Below are 19,054 nucleotides of genomic sequence, written 5' to 3'. Positions count from 1 at the left end.
CTCAAGTTCTTCAGAAGATCATAATCTTGCTCTGAAGATTTATGAAGATAAGACATCCAGAGAGAAAAAAAATACTAATATATTGAATTGTAATGTAAGCTTTATGAATTAGGAGTTGAGGAGATGCCGCATAGGGGCGTGACCAGAACAAAGGCAAGTCAGTCCACAATGTTTATTGAAGATAAACCCAGGATCCACTGTTGACACTTGCCTCACTAATTTCCCCTCAAATATCCAGTCAGTCAGCACATCCTACAGATTCTATCTCCTCACACTCCTTCCTTCAACTTTCGTCAGTGCCTGCGCCATGCCCTCTGAGCTTGACCCAGCTTGTGCACTTGCCCCCTTTGAATCCATTCAGGCCTGATCACGTTCTGCCCTTTCATGTGCAGCATGAAAACTGCTCTCTGCTGCGCAGGCCTGGCTTGTGTACCTCTCAGGCCTCACCCTGAGTGAGGGCCCCCCTAGTTTATTTTGCCAGGCACTCCCTACTGGCTTTGGTTTTGTGCCTTGTCCCCTTCAGAACCCTTCAGACAGTGCTTCATCCTCCTGCACCCTCTCCAGCTCATGGCCTTCTTTCCTTTTACTAAATCTAAAATCCCTCCACGTGTGTTCTGGATTTTGCACTTGTGGAGGAAGAACATAAAGCAGTTTAACACCTCCAACATTATCGACATTTAATATGAATGTCCCACAATAGGCTGTTGGAGAGACTTCCTTCCTTCCTTCCTCCCTCCCTCCCTCCCTCCCTCCCTCTCTCTCTCTCTCTCTTTCTTTCTTTCTTTTTAAGATTTTATTTATTCATTTGACAGACAGAGAGAGAGCACAAGCAGCGGGGTGCAGCAGAGGGAGAGGGAGAAGCAGGCTCCCCACCGAGCAAGGAGCCTGAGATCATGACCTGAGCTGAAGGCAGATGCTTAACTGACCCAGCCACCCAGGCGCCCTGACACTTTCTAACAATGTCAGAAGGAAAGCTAAGTCCTTCGATAAGTGAAGATGTAGGGAGGATTTTTTTTTTAAGTTAAAAAATATATTAAGTATTTTTTCCTATAAAAGATATTATGGTAAAGAGAACCTCTCCCACAAACAACCCATAATTTTTTTCTTTTTTTTTTGCAGGGTTGGGTAGGCAGGGGTGAAAGTAAGAAAACATTCCATTTAGGCAACCTTTGTCTTCCTTTTTTTTTTCTTATAAAGTGGAACCCAAATTTGAGCTCCCTCGCCCCCCAAAAAACATACTCGATCAAAATTAGAAAAATGCTGGGGCACCTGGGTGGCTCAGTCATTAAGCGCCTGCTTTCGGCTCCAGTCATGATCCCAGGGTCCTGGGATCGGTCCCCACATTGGGTTCCCTGCTTGGCGGAAGCCTGCTTTTCCTTCTCCCTCTCCCCCTGCTTGTGTTCCCTCTCTCACTGTCTCTCTCTCTCTGTCAAATAAATAAATAAAATATTTTAAAAAAATTAGAAAAATGTTTTGGAAATTAGTGGATTAAAAGAGCTCCCCAAATGCCTGTCCTAATAATATATGTATGTTGCACATAGTGTTTCATTCTGCAAGGCACACAGCCAACAGCACTTTGAGATGACCCAGTGAGTCTATAAAAGGGTAGGTGACAGTGTGTGCAAGGGGGTTTAGAAATACCAGCGAGTTCACTGGTAAAACATTTAAAAACAGAGTGAATTTGAAATGTTGTGACTTGGGTCTGGGCCATGGGCTGAGCAGTCAAGCCAAGAAATGGCAATGTACTTTCCTCAGGGGAAAGATGATAGGCTGAGGAGAGTGATGATTGACAGCTGAAAATATGACTTGATTCAACTGTGGGATTACTTTCTCCATTCATTGAAAACATTCCCATTTCTTCACTCTTTTGAGAGTTGTCTTTAGATGCACAAGGCCTGTCTGTGACATGTCTTTGAGAATTAATGACCTACTGTGAGCTCAATGTAAAGCCTTATTATAGAGTAATATAAAATAAGAAGGTAAAGATGATTAAGCGGCTCCAGGGCATACACTGATGTTACTTTTTGAAATAGGACTGGATTTCAACTTATTTTTTCTTTTTTATTGCCTCTCATAAAACCTTACTTGAAAATGAGTCAAGATTTCCGGTTAATCAAATCTTCCAATATATACCACATTAAATGTTTTGGAGACTCTAGGTTACAGAATATTCTTTTTTCTCGTACAACCAAAGTTTTGGACTTGTTCACTAATACAACCTCATGGACCCCTTCTCCCAGATCCTGCCAACCACCATTCTACTCTCTGCTTCTCTGAGTTTGAATATTTCAGATGTCTCATGTAAGTGATATGTAGTATTTGTCCTCCAGTTTCACCCATGTTATCTCAAACGGTAAGATTTCCTTCTTTTTAAAGTCTGACTAGAATTTCAATGCATCACACTTTCTTTATCTGCGCAGGGACATTTAGATTGTGAATAATGCTGCAATGAACAAGGAAGTGCAGATAGCTCTACAAGATCTGATTTCCATTCCTTTAGATGTATAACCATAAGAGTGATTGCTGGATCATATGGTAGTTCTATTTTTAACTTCTTGAGGAGTTTCCATACTGTTTTCCACAGAAGCTGCACCAACTTATATCCCCACCAACAGTGACAAGGGTTTTCTTTTTTCCACATTCTTGCCAACACTTGCTAACTGTTGACACCATTCTAACAGGTATGAGGTGATATCTCATTGTAGTTTTAAATTTTTTTAAAGATTGTATTTATTTATTTGAGAGAGAGAGAGCACGAGCAGGGGGGAGGGATAGAGGGAGAGGGAGAAGCAGACTCCCCTCTGAGCAGGGAGCCCGATGTGGGGCTCAATCCCAGGACCCTGAGGTCATGACCTGAGCTGAAGACAGACACTTAACCAACTGAGCCACCCAGGTGCCCCCTCATTGTAGTTTTGACTTGCATTTCCCAGATGATTAGTGATATTGAGCACCTTTTCGTGTACCTGGTGGTCCTCTATATGCCCTCTTTGTAGAAAAGCCTATTTTCTTTGCTTATTTTTAAATCAGGTAATTATTTGTGTTTGTTACTATTTTTTAATCAAATTGTATGAGTTCCTTTATATATTTTGTATATTAACCCCTTAACAGACATATAGTTTGTAAATATTTTCTCCCGTTCTGTAGATTGCCTTTTCATTTTGTCAATTATTTCCTTTGCTGTGCAGAAGCTTTTCAGTTTGACGCAATCCCATTTGTCTATTTTTGCATTTGTCACCTGTGCTCTTAGTGTTATAGCCAAGAAATCATTACCAAGGCCAACATCAAGGCGTTTTTTTCCCTGTGTTTTAGTCAAGGAATTTTATGGTTTCAGGTTTTATGTTTAAGTCTCTAGTTTGAGTTGTGTTTAAGTCTCTAGTTTGAGTTGATTTTTTAAAGAAGATTTATTTATTTTAGAGAGAGAGTGCAGGAGCAGGAGGAGGGGCAGACGGAGAGGGAGAGAGAGAATCTCAAGCAGCCTCCCTGCTGAGGATGGAGCCTGGAGCAGGGCTCGATATTGCAACCTTGAGATCACGACCTGAGCTGAGATCGAGAGTCAGACCCTTAACCAACTGAGCCACCCAATTCTGAGTTGATTTTGGTGTAAGAAAAGGGTATGATTTCATTTTTTTGCATGTGAATATCCAGTTTTTCCAACACCATATATTGAAATGACTGCCTTTTTCCCATTGTGTATTCTTAGGCCCTGTCAAAGATCAGTTGATCGTTGGTTGGCCATCTATGTGTGTTTATTTCTGCATTCTCTATTCTGTTCCACTAGTTTATATGTCTGTTTTTTATGCCTGTACCCTGCTGTTTTAATTGCTATAGCTTTGTGATATAGTTTGAAATCAGAATGTATATTGCCTCCTGCTTCATTCTTCTTGCGGGAAAATTGCTTTCATTATTCTTTTGTGGTTTCATATGAATTTTAAGATTTTTTTCTATTTCTCTAAAAATTGACATTGGGATTTTGATAGGGATTGCATTGAAATCTGTAAATCATTTTGGGTAGTCTGGGCATTTTAACATTGCTTCTTCTAATCCACAAACACGGATATCTTTTCATCTGTGACTGCTTTAATTTCTTTCATCAGTGTTGTTATAGTTTTTAGTGTATTAAAATTAATATAAAATATTATAGTAATATGTTATAATTCTAAATGCTGACTTATATACACAGTATAAAATTCAAAATATCTTTCTGGTGAACTTAAATTTGTAGTTATAATAGAAGGACACTAAATTTGCATCAGCATTCCTTGTGGTTTTATCATCTGTTAGTGAACCCATGAGCATCCTGGTGCTGTACTTAAAAAAAAAAAAAGTTGAAGGGGGAAAATCAGGGTAGCTGCCCTTTCTCTCCCTTTCAGAAGAAATGGAGTGAGCCCCCTGGGCAGTCACCAGATTGGGAGGGTTGGGGGTGCTTTGTTGAGGCATTATGCAATCAGACTAATTTCCTCATACTAATTGTCAACAAGGTAGACCCTTCACTCATCCCTGGCCATTAGGGAAAAATTATGGAGCTTCCAAGAGGAAATGCTAAAAGTTAAAGTCAACTGGTGGTGTTGCCCTGGCCTTTGGCTTGGCATATTACTTTGGAGTTCATATTTTCTCATTCCCAAACTGGGACATGTGGTTGACAACACGAGGGACTGTTGAAGTAGGGAACCATCCTGGAAAACCTGTAACTCACTTAAGGTTCATAAAGTCTTTGCTTTCTTCTGTTATTTATTTATAATATTCTACTTTTTTTTTTTTAACCAAAAGTGAAATGAGTCAACACTAACCAGGTAATTTGTGTCAATACCTGGGTAGCTTTTCTTTGAAAGAATAGGGGTTGTGGAGAAGTCCAAGGATAGAAAATGGTAAAACCCAAATATCACAGAATAGATGTGTTCAAAAATCATCTTTATCTTTGATGGGGGATGGGATGTAAGATCTGAGAAACACCAAGGTCTCCGGATAAGGTGACAAAGGAACTCTATTCTTGGTTTACATGGGATACATGGCAAATCTACTGAATAATATTATTGGCACTTTAATCTGCGTGTGGGAGAGAACCAGAAGCTGGACTAAGTATGGGTTCAGCCTTCTTATAGTCTGGATCCAAATTTTATCTCTATTACTGTTTGACCTGGGCCTGGTTACATAACCTTTGTGTGCCTGTATTTTTGAATACCTAAAGCGGGGGTTAATAATAGTACTTGCCTCACAAAGTAAGAATTTTAGGAGAGGCATATAAAAGCCTTAGCGTGGGGCCTGATACACAGTAAGTGCTCAGTAAATTTTACCTATTAGCGTTAAAGCACTTTAAAGGACAAACATTTCACCTACAAGCCCTTTTAACGGGGCAAGCATCGTATGCAGGGGCGACAATTGCAGGGGCTCAGTCCCTAAGGAGTGGAGCTGGAGAAAATGCATTTTGTACAACGTCTGCCAGGAACAGTACAGCCCACGGCTGGAGGGAAAGGTGATCCCTGTGCGCCTGTTTGGGGGGTAAAGGGAATGTACCACGGGACTCTCCTCCCTTCAGGGCACGCTCATGCTCCCAGACGGTTACTAAACGGCTTTCCAAGTTCTCAGCTGGTCCTCTAAATGAACGCTGAGCAAACATTTAAAGAATATCGATTTGAGCCAAAGTATTAGCCTGCCCTTGGCAACTACACGTGGGACAGGCCGGGCTCACACAACAGATGCCTGTGTCGCGCTTGTGTGCAGGCATCGTTCTCAGGTTTACGTGCATCAGCTCACTCAAAGGCATCTCGGCCCTGGGAAGTAGGTGCCCTTCACATCCCCTTTCTTCAGGAGCCTGCCAAGGTCAGGCAGCCGGCGAGGGATGGGGCCAGACCCGACCACGCGCGCGGCGGCCCACAGCCTGCGCCTTGCGCCCACCTCCCCGGGGAAGGGGCCCCGGGAATCCGCGCCTGCAGCCGCGCGAGGACGGCTGTGGGGAGGGGGCGCGAGGGGCAGGCTGGCCCGGGCGAGCCCTGCGCGCGGAAGCGCAATCCTCAGGCGGAACGTTCTGGAACTCCCCTGCGCAACCATGGGCGGGGAAAGCCCAGGTCCGGCCGCGACCCCACCCGGAAGAGCGTGGCCGCCTTAGAAGGTCCCCCGCGCCGACAAGTCGCGGGCGAGGGGCGCGCGCACGGACAAGACCGCACTGTTTAGCGCACGCGCACACGAGGGCGCACGCTCGCCCGCCGCCCAGAATGAGACGGAGGCATGGAAAGTTCCAGCTGGTTCGAGAACCGTAGGTAGCTGGAGCGGCGGCGGCAGGGTCGGAGGCGGAGTGCGGCCCCCGCTGGCCCCTCCTGGCCGAGCCCGCGGCGCCACCCCCGCGCAGCGGCTGCGGGGCCGGGGGTCCTGGCGGGGGTGGCGCGCCTGGGGAAAAGGGACTGTCGAGGGGGCGCGGTGCTGCCGCCTTAAGAGGGAGCGGGGCGGGGCGCGCGGGGGGGCGGGGCGCGCGGGAGGCGGGGCGCGCCGAGGGGGGCGTGGCGGGCCGTCTGCGCAGCTGCCAGAGCCTTAAAGCCCGGGCTCGCTCGGCCGGAGCGTGCTTTCGCCGACCAGGAGCCTTCCGGCCCAGCACTCCGTCAGGCCCCCGCGGTCCCCGCCCCTCCTGCGTCCCGGGAGCCGGCTCGGTCCGGAGCCGCGCGCGGTGCGACCGGGCATGCCCCGCTACGAGCTGGCTTTGATCCTGAAAGCCATGCAGCGGGTAAGTGACCTTCCCCCCAGAGCCCGCCTTCCCGCGCGGGCGCTCCTCACCCCCAGCCGCTAGGCCGTCGTCCCCCGCCCTCCCTGCGCGGCCGGGGGAGGGAGGCCGGGGCCGCGGGAGGGCGGCGGGCGTCCGCGCTGAGGGGGCGCGCGTGGGCCGGCCGGCGCGGCGAGGCCGCGTGCGCGCGGGAGGCGGGGGTGTGCCCGCGCGGGAGCGCGGCCGCGGGAGGGTGTGCCTCGCACGCGGCCGGCCGGCGGGGCGGGCGGGGGGCGGGGCGGCCGCGGGAGTCTCTGGAAGGTCCGCGGGAGGACACGCGCGAGCGCCGGGTCCCGCGCCCGCCGTAGCGAAGCTGCCTCGTCGCCGGCCCCGCCGCCGCCGCCGCCGCCGCCCGCTCCGCCTCCACACTAGCGCCCGCCGGCCGCCCTGGAGCCGTCCGCGCTCAATAAAACGTTCTCCACAGCGTGTTTGTGCAGTTTTCTGGACCACGGGCGCTTGTAACCGATCTCACGTTAAAAAAAAAAAAAATCTTTGACTTCTCTTTTTCTGACTTCAGCGAAAATCCTGCTCCGGGTGCCCTTAGCCCAGTTTCATTCATGCAAGTTGTGGCCTTTTTTGCGCCTTCCGGAAGAAACTTTTCTCTCCCCCGCTTTTGATTGATCTTGAGGTAGGGGATTTCAGGTTTGGAGGGATGCTAAGCGAACCTGCAGACCGTTCGTTGCAAGTGATGGTGTGGCCGAGGACAGGGCCCCGCGGCCCGGAGGCAGCTCTTCGTCCTCTGTTCTGGGTCAGGTACTCCACAAGCCTTCGCCGAAATCCCCATTCTTCCCGTGAATTCGGTAACGTAGAGTGTGGTGTGTGCTTCCCTTCTCCTCCCTCCCCCGCCCAGGTATGATAAAAAAATAACTCCACCATGTCTGAACTTTGCAAAGCAGAACTTTCTACGGCGCTAGAATCACGCTTTGGGTCAATTTGGAGGAGTCGCTATTCAGTGAAGTTTGGTTGAACTTAAATTTAAGCCTGGGATCACGGACCTACCTCTACAGAAAAACTGGCGATCTCGGAGCGTTAGGAAAGGGCTGGAGTCACCGCACACTACAAAGTGGGAGAGGACACTAGTGTCACTTGATCAGGTCTGGAGAGGCTGGTCAGGCGTGCCATGTGTCCGCAAGCTTGTTCTCCCAGAATTTGGGAGAAGATAAGATTGTATTGTTTAGCCTCTGGAGTATTCCCCCTTTCTGGCTCTTCTCCCTCCACGCTGAGATACTACTGCTTAAGGAGAATAGGAATAAGGAAAAACCAGAAGCACTTTATTGAAAAGGAAACACTTGTAATTATGTAGAAATTGGTTAAGCCCTCCCTTTAACCTGTGCTTTTTAGGCAATACCATAGAGCCTGGGAAATGTGGTTATTGAAATTTATTTTACCTTGTTTTAGGGATGAAACGGGTAGCATCAGTCAGAGTATAGGCATAATACTTGTTTATTCCATAAACCTTTGAAATGAAAACTCCACACTCCTTGTTTTTAGCATAGCTGCCAAGTACATTGGTTAATTAACAGGGCTCTAAGCAGATTAGTTTAAATGTATTTGCTTTACCATGTTACTTGCATTTCTTTGTATCCTGTTTTTTGGTATACTGCTGTATGTGGCGCAAACATTTTTTACTTTAGTTCAGGTAAGACACATAGTGCAGTTTGGTGAAAATGATAATTCAATGCTTTCCTTGAAATCCCTGGGGGGAAAGGGCAACCCATTAGCAGCAGATAATCAAGGTGAACTCCTCCTTGGAGAAGGAGGCCTCCTTGGGTACAGATAGGACATTGTAACAATGGTGAAGTTGTGTGGAAGAGTTCTTGACCTGAATAAAGTCAGATTAAACAACAGCAAAAACTTATCTCTCTCTTTTATTTTTTTGTTCATAAAACTAGTTTTGGAGTAGGTTGTAACTGTCTAACAGACTTTCTGGTTTTGAACAATTTTGCTTTCAACTTAGGAAAATTGGATTCTAAAACAGGATCAGTACTTGGGAAAAAATGAATGAAAAAGTTCACGTTAGGTTTATGTGATTGCAGAATCCCACTTGTGAGCTCCTACACCTTTGGCAGGCTTAGGGAACCCCAGTTCTAGTCTGTAGCAGTTTGTTTCGTCTGCAGGAGGCGTGTAGTGACGCCTCAATTCCGAGTGGCGTGTTTTTCATATTTTTAGATCCTAAAGTGTACACCCCTTTAAGGGGATGGTTTAACCCCCAGCCAATCACTGATGTGTCTTGGAATTGAGGAATGGGCTTAATGTTGACAACTCTTAGAGCAGACATGGAAGTTGAGACTGATGGGAGTTTTTCCAGCATTTTTTGTTTGGATTCCCAGAGGTGTCTTCCTTTGTGTTTCTTTTTCGTAGTGCTCTAGAAGCCTGAAGAGCATTCCTGGTCTCTTTGGAGTGTGTTACTCCCTTCTCCCTATTTTATTTCCTTTGACCCCTAGCCGGGCTCCTTAAAAATGAGCATACAAGAATTTTTAAATTGAAAATGCAGAAACTGTATTGAGGCTATCAGTATGTCTTAAAATATGGAGACCCCTTGTGTTGTAGCACAGTCACCTGTGGGGGTTCCTGTTGAAAGGTTTCAGGGTGTAGTATACAGAATGAGTCCTTCTTGAACTGTACAATTTTGTGTTGATTAGTCACTTAGAATTTCCAGTGCAATGTTTTTCTCAGTTTGCAACAGGGAGTTAAATGAGTCTGCTTTGAGTCACACTTCCAGGTTTATGCATTTCTGAATGTAGTTACCAATCCTCCCAAGAAGAAATTTATTTGCAGGTGCCATTTAGCTGGAATTTTGTTTTAGTGTGTGTATTTAAAAAAGTCTTCATTTTCGTTTCTCCCCAACTTTTACTTTAGTATGAAAAGTAGGTAAAAGTGTGACTAAATTCTGAAATTGGACATGGTAAAGTAATGGATGTTGTGAAACCAGGCCTTCAGAGGTGATGACTAAAGCCATTTGAAAAGGTTGTTGCTTAGACCAGTCTTAGATCATATTTATAGAAGGGTCTCCAGAATAAAAAGATTTGAGTCATGTTACACCTATATCAGATAATATCAGAGTTTTTTAACAACTGAAAAAGAAACCAAGTGCCTGTGAGGAGAGTTCTCTGTTCCCCTCTGCTTTGTCCTCTTGCAGTGGGAACATTCAAGTAGAGAGAAGAGGGGTCATGCATTGGTGGTTAAGGTCTGACACGGATTTCTGAGGACCCTTTTCTGGAGAGTCTGAGGAAGTGGCTGATGTCCCTTCATTTCACCTTGAAATTAGATTTTAAAGATTGGTACTTAATTTCAGTTAGGCAGAAGACAACTGCCAGTACACGAATGATAAAGCCACATACTGTGTAGAGAAGCCTAGGAAAAGCTGTGTAAACTGTATAAAATTTTTACTCTTAGGATGGGTTCAGGAAGAGGAATTTTGAGATGAAAAAAAGATCTATGCAGAATATTTATATTCTGTGGTTACTTAGTTTAGGAACTTTTTAAGTTAAGGAACATTTTAATTACCATGTCTTAGTATGTTTGCCCAGAGTTGGCATATTTAGAGTTGTGAAAGCCCTGGGCAAATAGTTTTTTCCTGAAGTTTTCTCAGTTGCTACTCAGGAATTTTTACATGAGGAATTAAAGATTAATGGTTTAAGTGATAACTAGCTTAATTGCTAAATGAATACATATGTGTTTGATAAAATAGCATTTATATATCTTCTTGCATATTACATTTTCCTAAGAGGAATAAAAGAGCTGATAGGTACTTTGGAAATCTTGAGTTCTTTTTCATTAAAAGAGTTCACCAGTTACTTTATGTTTATAAATTTCATTGAAAAACAGTATGTTTTAAATTTTAAAATCACTCATCGAAATAGTTCTTTGTAGGTAAAGGGTTATATGTTGTAATCTGAGTTTAATTTATAACCTGGGTTTTATAAGTTTAGAAATAGAAGCGTAGTGATATTCCAGTTCTTGAAACGTAGAAAGCCGTAGGTTTTCTGACTGTGCAGTGAAGAGTCTTGTATTTTTCTTTACTCAAGCCGTTTTGATTAGAAAAAACTGGCAGAAGTTTTGTATTTGTTCTAGAGTTGTATCCAAGGTAGGATCTTCTGAAAGTAATACCTACAAAATGTTTACAGTTTAGATAACTTTTGGAGATGTAGATAAACTCAAGTATGGGACTAGCCAAACCTAGGTCATTGTAGCTTCGCTTGTGGGCAACATTTGATAACAAGGAAATAGTGACATTTTTGCTCTCAGATGGTAGCAGACTAAAGTCCAAAAGGAAACCTCTTTGTTCTAGCTGTCAGATGGCTAAGTTAGTGTTTTTCTTCTCATGGGCCCTCCTTGAACAGCTTAGCTTGTATCTTTAATAATCACCCTTTGTGTTTTGTCTGCTTGAAACCAGACAACTTAAAATAGTTATCCAGTAATGAAAGACTTGAGCCTTGTGGGCAATGTTATACTCTCATTTGGTATTACAGTTTTCTTGGGTTACAGCTCATTGCCGCAGCAAGTGATTGAAGAAGGAGTCCTGTTCCTGCCCCTGAGCTACAGCTAAGGTACAAGGAGTGGCTTGGGGGTAAGGAGTCCTTCCTCACCAGACATGGTTTGTATTTATTAAGACTGCTTGTCAGAAATTAACATTCTGCACTGATTTTTTTCCCTTAATTGTTATTCGTGACTCATACATTCATTACTGATGTTTATAGGTTTTTTTTTTTGAAATCTAGGAATTTATATGCAGACTGCTATTGAATCTTCTCACCTTTAGATTACAAAATCACTTTAAAGAAAACTGAGAGCTTGAAAGCAGTGAGGGACAAACTCTAAGGTAATAATTTTTGTCCAGTGCCTTTGCTGTATTTGTAGTACAAGTGTAATTTTTCTGTTAAAGATAAAGAATACCTCTTTTTAGTGGAAGGCAGTATTCTTAACCAACAGAGATTATTGTCAACACATGTAGTTACCTCTTAGCGGAATCAAATTTAAGGAATTAGTCAAATTTAAGGAAATCATTCAAGTTTAATGAACATCTGGTAAGTTATTAATATATTTAAAGGAAAAACTGCCCTCAGAAGTTTGGAAAAGGACAGTTAATCCAGTTCTCTCATCTCTGTTGTTCTGTTACAGCAGGAGTTGGCAAATGGTGGCTCACAGGCCAATTTAAACCTGCCACCTGTACTTTCTGGCTTTTGAACTAAGAAAGGATTTTACATTTTTAAGTAGTAGGAGAAAAAAACTCAAAAGGATAATTTATGACTTGAAAACTCTATGAGATTCAAGTGTCAAGAGTCCATAAATGTAGGTGTATTGGAACATAACCCTGTTCATTTGTTTATATTTGTTCTCTTGTCCTTTACAGAAGAAATTTGACCCCTGATTTAGAATATACAGACACATAATTTTGTAGGTTCAGTATTTTTCTAAGCTTCATATGGTGCTGTTTTCTGACATTTCTGCTTTGATTCTTTCCTTTCCTTCCTTGTATTACTCTATCTTTCACCTTCATGTGGATGATTTGCCTTTGTGTGTGTGGTTTTTTTTTTTTTTTTTTTTTTTTTTTTGGGTAACAAGCTACGAACTCTGGCATTTTGTTCTCTCCTGTGTGGTGGTTATAGCCTCCTGGATGTTCCCTTGGCACTGCAAACTCAGTGTGGTTCAAACTTGAGTTGCCTACCCTAAAACTTGTCTAACTTAACTCTGTTTTACGACTTCTCTGTCTTCTGTCACCTGTGGCTGAACAAATTCCACTCCTTATATTCCTGTTACCCAATCCCATGTAGTCTTCTCTGCTCGAGTTGAACCACTAATATTTCTAGCTTGATTCTTACAGTTTCTTAGCTGGTCTAACGCTTTGCCAAGGGGAGGTTAGTTAATGCCTGTAGTGAAGATGCTTCTTGGAATGCAGAAATAGCTGTTCTTGAGATACTTTAAGACCATTAAATGGAGATTTCACTTGAGATTCATTTTTAGCAAGGAAATAATACAGAGCATTGTGTAGTGGTGACTTTCGGATTACTTTATTACCTGACAGTTGATCCTGTCAACACTGTTGCCAAACTCCAGCACACCTCCCGTTTTCACAAAGCCATTAAGTGAAGTCTGGCATCTAAGGCCACCTCTGATGGGACCCCAATTTTTTTTTAACTTCATCTCAATTTCTTTCATTCTCCTTTCCATATATCGAGTAAGCAACCTGTTGCAGATCCCCATAAATACCATTGCCTTTCATTTTCTTTGGTGCCTGTGTCATACTGCTTTTCTTGGAATGCCCTTCCTCTCCATATTACCCATGGTCTATGTGAAAACTTGCTTAAAATGCGTTTTATCTTGTTTAGTACATTAAAAAAATATTGAGTACCTACACTGTTAGGAGTACAGTCTGTAACCTATAACCTTTCCTTTGGATTTGCATGGTGTTTTCCTGTGTCTTATCACATGGATCACTTTCATATGGTAGTTAATTGGCGAATGTTCATCTCCTTTGCTAGATTACAAATTCTTGAGGGCCTGTTTGATTTCTGTCCTCTGCTCTGCATTGCACATGTCCATGTTCACTTAGCTACCTTATGAGGATTTCTGCTTTCATCTCTGAAACGTTTTGGGTGATAGCATGCTGACCTCTTGTGTTAGTAAGTTGTTTTCAAGTCCGTGCACTTGGCTTGCACTGGGCGGGGGTGTATGCTTACCAGAAGTCCTGGTTTCCAAGACTATTTCATGGCAGGTAATCTTGTTTTTATAATAATAATAATTTAAATATCATGTAAACTGATGAAATGAGTGCAAAACTTTTTTTCCCTGAAAACCAAGTTGGATTCTTTGGAAAGACTTGATAAAGGTGAGTTACTAAATAATGGCTGTAGAATTAGTTGGCTGCAATATCTAAAATTTTGGGAGGAAGAAGAGCATTAGTCCCAAAGGATTCTGTATGTAGACTGCTTTACAAGGATTTTTTAAAGCTTTCCACTTTAATGAAACTGAAAATGGAAAATTGTAGATGATGCATTTATAGATGTGGTTTAGATCAAGCAGAAGGAACTTCAATCAGCAAGGAGCTCCTCATCATCGATCCCATTCTCCAAGTGCTTTCACCCCATATTAAGATTGGCAAATGAATGTACATTTATGTGTTAAACTTAAATAAAATTTTTAAGGTACGTATGTATGATATTTCGATTTCCTACTTTAGCTTTAATTCATTTTTTTACCTATTATTTTTGGATATGATTGTTTTGGTTATGAAAGCTTCTGCTGCAGTAAGTGCTCTGATTTTGTTTTCTAAATGAATAGAAGAATGTAAGATCCTCAATGAAGATACTGGTTGTGTTATGTCGGAATAAACAAAAGAACTGACACTGGGAAACTAGGAAGAGCTAGAGACAGATCGACTTGGTTTTGGTTCCTGGCACCTACCTTCTAGGGATCTTAACCTTTTTGGATCTTCATTTCCTCGCTGTAAAATGGGAGCGATCCCTAAATTGGAGAGTCTGAAGATAAAGTGGTAACATGACCTTGGACGTAATAGGTCTTCAGTATGTCACTAAAGTAGCTTTGTAATATCAGGCAAGTTATCCAACTTCTATTGCCTAGTTTTCCATTATTACCACCTTAATGATAAAGACACTCTAAAAGGTAAATTTTTTTATATGTAAGTTGTTTTATCAGAATCTGAGCCTTAGTCAAACCTGGAGTATAGTAGTTGCTCAATAAGTATTTGAAGTCATGAACATGAGTCATACTACATAATAGCTTGTCTGCTAATTAAGGCAAGGGCAAGTTTTTGCATTTAGGAGATGTAAAGTGTGTATATGAGGGTTCCCATGGACTGTACCAGCTTAGAACGACCTCTTTGTTAGGCTGATGTCTATATCATTTAGTAACAACTGCTGGCCTTTGCCAGGCGCTGTGCACTAGGACTTCTCATCAAGAACTAAACTATTTGCGTCTGGTCTTTGTGTTTATCTCTCCCATCCAACTTTATTATAACTAGTACTTTAAGTAAGACTTAATGTATGTTTTAGGTGAGAAGTTGGGAAAAGTGAAGAATAGGGAAAATTTAAAGAGAAGAATTACTTAAGATAGGCTATTAATTATTAAGGTGATTTGAGGCAAGTGTAGGGGGAAACTTAGTATTTTAATTTATTTAGTAAATGTTTGATTGCTAATGGGCAAAGCTAAAGCTGTAAGGATGACCTCTTTTCAGTAAGAAAAACAGGTGTAGCAGATAGATGGTAGGCTAATCAATTTCTGCCACTACATGCACGAATACGTTTTCAGTTAGTATTCTACTTTTCATGTTTGATGCAGCAGTGGATTATAAAACTACATATTTTAATTGGTGATTTTAAGAATTTGTTCCTTTCCTGTTGGTAATAGATTTTATAAGAATTAAAACAGTATTATTTTACAGCACAAGTTGCTGGAGTGTATATATTTCATTAATATGCTTAATTTTTTTTAGTAATTGTTTTATAAGCCAGAAAGACTTGTGATCTAACAAGTCCAAGATAAGACCTTCTACAAGAGATGATGTTTACTTAACTGTCAGTCTTCTAAATCCAGCTTTATTTCAGGCTTAATTTGTGACTTGGTACCCGATTATTTTATTTTACCTTAAGTTGCATAATGGGCTTGGGGATCATATAAGGTATTGGGCCCACTTGGAGCAGACTTAAGGAATGTGTGTGTGTGAGCGTATAAAGGAAGAAACAAGAATGTGACCAAGAGGAATAGTAATGCTGGAACTGAAGTCCTTTTCATTCTGTTTGGGAGATGGCAATGTGAATTGTAAATGTATTCATGAGTTAATAAAAGCTATTTAGCAAAGTTGCCTGAGAAATAGCCAGGATGTGTGTTAATTCTTTTAACTGTTGTTTTAAGACTGGGTAAGTATGAAGGGTTGTCCTCAGCTTAGATTATACTTTGTCATAGTTTGGAGTGTTTTAATTCATGGCTCTGAGGGGCTGGGTGGGCCCGTGGCGAGATGGAAGAGCTGCGGGGTGGAAAGCGCATGTGTGATGGTGGTGCTGGTGCTTACCCCCCTAGTCTGTTGCCTGGGAGGGTGGGCCTGGTTCACCAGCTCGTCCTTTTCTCTCCTGTTCGTAGTCAGAAATCCAGAGTTTTTAGGAAATCCAATTTTTAAGATGTTGGCAACTAATTCAAAATTACTTAAGCATCATGGACCAAATGAAATAAATCTGTTGGTCAGATATGCTACCACCTTATAATTTCTCATTCAGATAATTGGCTTTAGACATTTTTTAAAGATGTCCATGATTGCTTTTGGACCTCTTTAGCATTTAGGTTTCAGAAATTCCTGCTCACATGTTGATAAAACCCACTTTGTTAATTGGTCATTGGTTTACAATAGGACTGATAGTTAATTAGTAAATGGCAAACATGTTCTATTCTTAAAAGTAATACTAGTTTCTAGTTTTGGACTATTGAATTATGTATGTCCATATAGGCTAAAGTGTTGTATGTACAGACTTCAGAGTAGCACAAGGACTAAAGTATGACATAAACTGTCAGAAATTGGTATTCATAGTCCACTTTTTTTTTTTGATGTCTGGATGAGTGCTTATTTTAAGCCCACATTAGTGCAGTTTGGTTTATACCCATTGTACTAACCTCTTAGGGGCTTGAAATACTGTTCTGAGCAGACTGCTTGTCTAGAAAATGAAGTTTTTTGAAGTTCACATTAGCTTATATGACCCATGATCCTTGGAACATAGTATTACCATGAAACAAAATGTAGTTGCTCTTCTAGTCAGAGTATAGAACAAGGGGGTGTTAGAATATTTTTATTTTTGACTAGGCTTCATGTTTCCATAAAGTGGAAGCCAAGCTATTGCCTTGACTGACTTTCCTTTTTTGTCATTCTCACTTCCCCATCCTCACTTCATATACATAACAGCAAATTGCAAGTGAAAAAAATATCTCAGATTCAGTTTGTTCTTTTCCTACCTTTCAAGTCCAGGGTATAATTGATTGTGCAACCCCCCTCCCCACGCCCCCAAGCATTTTTACTGTGATTGTGGCGTCGTAGTTAAGGGAATCCCTACCCACTTTGGGAACACTCAGGAGTTGCTGGTGTGGGTGAACCCTTAAAAATGGAATTGCAAGTGAAAGTTTGGACTTAACCAAACCCTTAAACCTCAACCCGGAGTCCTCCGTGCTCACAAACTGGCATTTGCTTGCTTCTGCCCCAGAATCAAGAAATGCTGGTATTGTCTTTGTTTAGTTTTTATAACATTCTTGGTTGACAACTATCCTTACTGTTAGAATGCTTGAATTTTGTCCGTTGAAGAAACCCAAGTGCATCTATCATAGCCAGATTGCTGTGGATGTAGTCCAGTATGGGAAAGTTCTCACTGGGGTGATCAAGACCTTAGCTGCACTTGGATTTCAGGTACTGGGAAGGTCCTTGTGTGGGAACCCGTGTGCAGTGTTTGCTTTCGTTAGATGGGTAAATTATGAATATAAAACATTCAGTTCTGGGTTTGATTCAGATACAAGGTGAGTTTCTGTTGCTGAATGAAAAGCTAAATTTGAGGGTAGGGTCTTTGCCAGGCATATGTTATATATAGAAAGATGTACTTAAGTGTTCTTTTAAAAAAAATTTGGTTGAACCTCTTAAGTAAATATATGACCCAGTAGTATGTTGTTTTGATTTTCATTCTTTAGCTGGCGTACTACCTGACTTCTCTTTTGTTAGCATTTATATGAGAAACAATTGTGTGAAGCATACTATTTTGAAAACCTGAGATAAACCAGGTTTCCACCAGGGACGATCTTGAGTCTGTAGTAGTGTTACTGGTCCGGGAAAGCCGTTCTCATGTGTGGACTGAGGGCCAGGAGCTTTTGCAAATTCATTTTAAGAAGGTTGAGGTGAAGAAAAGAGTCCTAACAAAATTTTCTTTATTCAGTATTTTATCTGATTCGGATGAAATAATTGGAACCTGTAACATCAGGATCTTCCTATCTTCTGACATTCATTGGAAAGCAGTTGTGATCCTGTTTCTCTGGATTTTTAGACCAGTCTATTTGTCCTGTCGTTGAAATGCAAGAGGAGAATCTAGCTGCATTCATAATCTGTAACATCATACCAAAGTTTACTTTTTATGTTCAGTTCAGTTATATTAGTCCTTCCAAATACAGATCAGGTTATCATGTTGTCTTATTTTTTTACTTCTTAAAAATCTTATATTCCCTAAACCTTGAGGAAAATTAGAAAGTTTTAAAAATTTTCCAACCAAATATATCTGCTTGAGGAAACATCCCACTTTTAGGACCTTCTATTTATGACTTGGCCTCCTGGGAGAATTAAGAATCTGGTCTACAAGAAGGCTTGTGTTTATATTTTCTGACCCCAGTCACATGGAAAAACAAGAAACATTTTGGCATCTGTTCTTCTAGGAATGATTTTTCCAGGAACATCAGACTGGAACCAAGTAGGATAAGTACAGAAAACATGAAGGTGAACCCACAGAGTTGACATGATTGCATGTTCTACCTCTAAACCTTATGTTTTATACTTTAAACCTTAGTGGGTAGTTTAAGCAGGGTGTGTGTGTGTGTGTGTGTATGTATTTTCCCCTTGAATACTCAGCCATCTTAAGGGTTAGATAGTGTAATCTCCATTTTACAAGTGAAAAAACTGAAGCAGAAAGGTGTTCAGGGTCACACAGCTCAGTAAATGGCTGGGCCAGCATTCCAAGGGCAGTCTCAACCTAGAAGCTCTAGTTTTCATCACTATATCTGTGAAAAGAGTGTACAACATAGTGATGTAGTAGAGTTAAAGTCCCTTTAGATTGAGGGAAGTATTTCACATCTGTTTTGAGTGCCTACAGGGTACCAGCATTACCATGTTTGGGGGACATACAGTGCTAAATTGTAAGACAAAGTTCCAGCTTTCCTGGAGCGTACATTCTTGTAAGGTAGACAAACTAGCAAATCCTAGAGAAAGCATGATGAGAAACCAATGTGGCAAATTTCATTTCTGTTAGAGTGCTCAGGCAAGGCCGAGACTTAAGTGAGGACTTAAGTGAGGCCATTGCCATTGACCTGGGCAGAAGAGCAGGAACGAGCACAGAGATCTTGGAGTTATGTTAGCTTGCATTCAGTTCAGCAGGCTTTTGTTTGTTTTATAGGTCATCTTCAAGCCTTCCCTGGAAGAACTGACAGTGCGTAACAATTGTTCAGTACTTCATTTTTTCCCCACAGGGCTTTTTTATTTAGTAATCTAGTTGTGCCTTGAGATACCTGTTTTTCCCATTTTGTAGAAGTGAGAGTTAAGATGCAGACTTCGGCACA

General features: G+C 41.9%; 1 protein-coding gene across 1 annotated transcript in view; it reads left to right on the top strand.

The window, feature by feature from the left end:
- Nucleotides 1-6,524: 6,524 nt before the first annotated feature.
- The window catches only part of MRPS6 (mitochondrial ribosomal protein S6), a 65,410-nt gene continuing 52,880 nt past the window's right edge, over nucleotides 6,525-19,054 (top strand). Inside the window, exon 1 of the mRNA XM_028114053.2 lies at nucleotides 6,525-6,712. Coding sequence (XP_027969854.1) covers nucleotides 6,668-6,712 — 45 coding nt within the window. The 5' untranslated portion in view covers nucleotides 6,525-6,667. The remainder of the gene's footprint in view (nucleotides 6,713-19,054) is intronic.

This window comes from Eumetopias jubatus, unplaced genomic scaffold (genome assembly GCF_037043125.1).
Source record: "Eumetopias jubatus isolate StellerSeaLion01/CBP00866 unplaced genomic scaffold, mEumJub1_p1.0 scaffold_1, whole genome shotgun sequence".
Classification (NCBI taxonomy): domain Eukaryota; kingdom Metazoa; phylum Chordata; class Mammalia; order Carnivora; family Otariidae; genus Eumetopias; species Eumetopias jubatus.
This window is presented reverse-complemented; position numbering and strand designations above follow the sequence as displayed.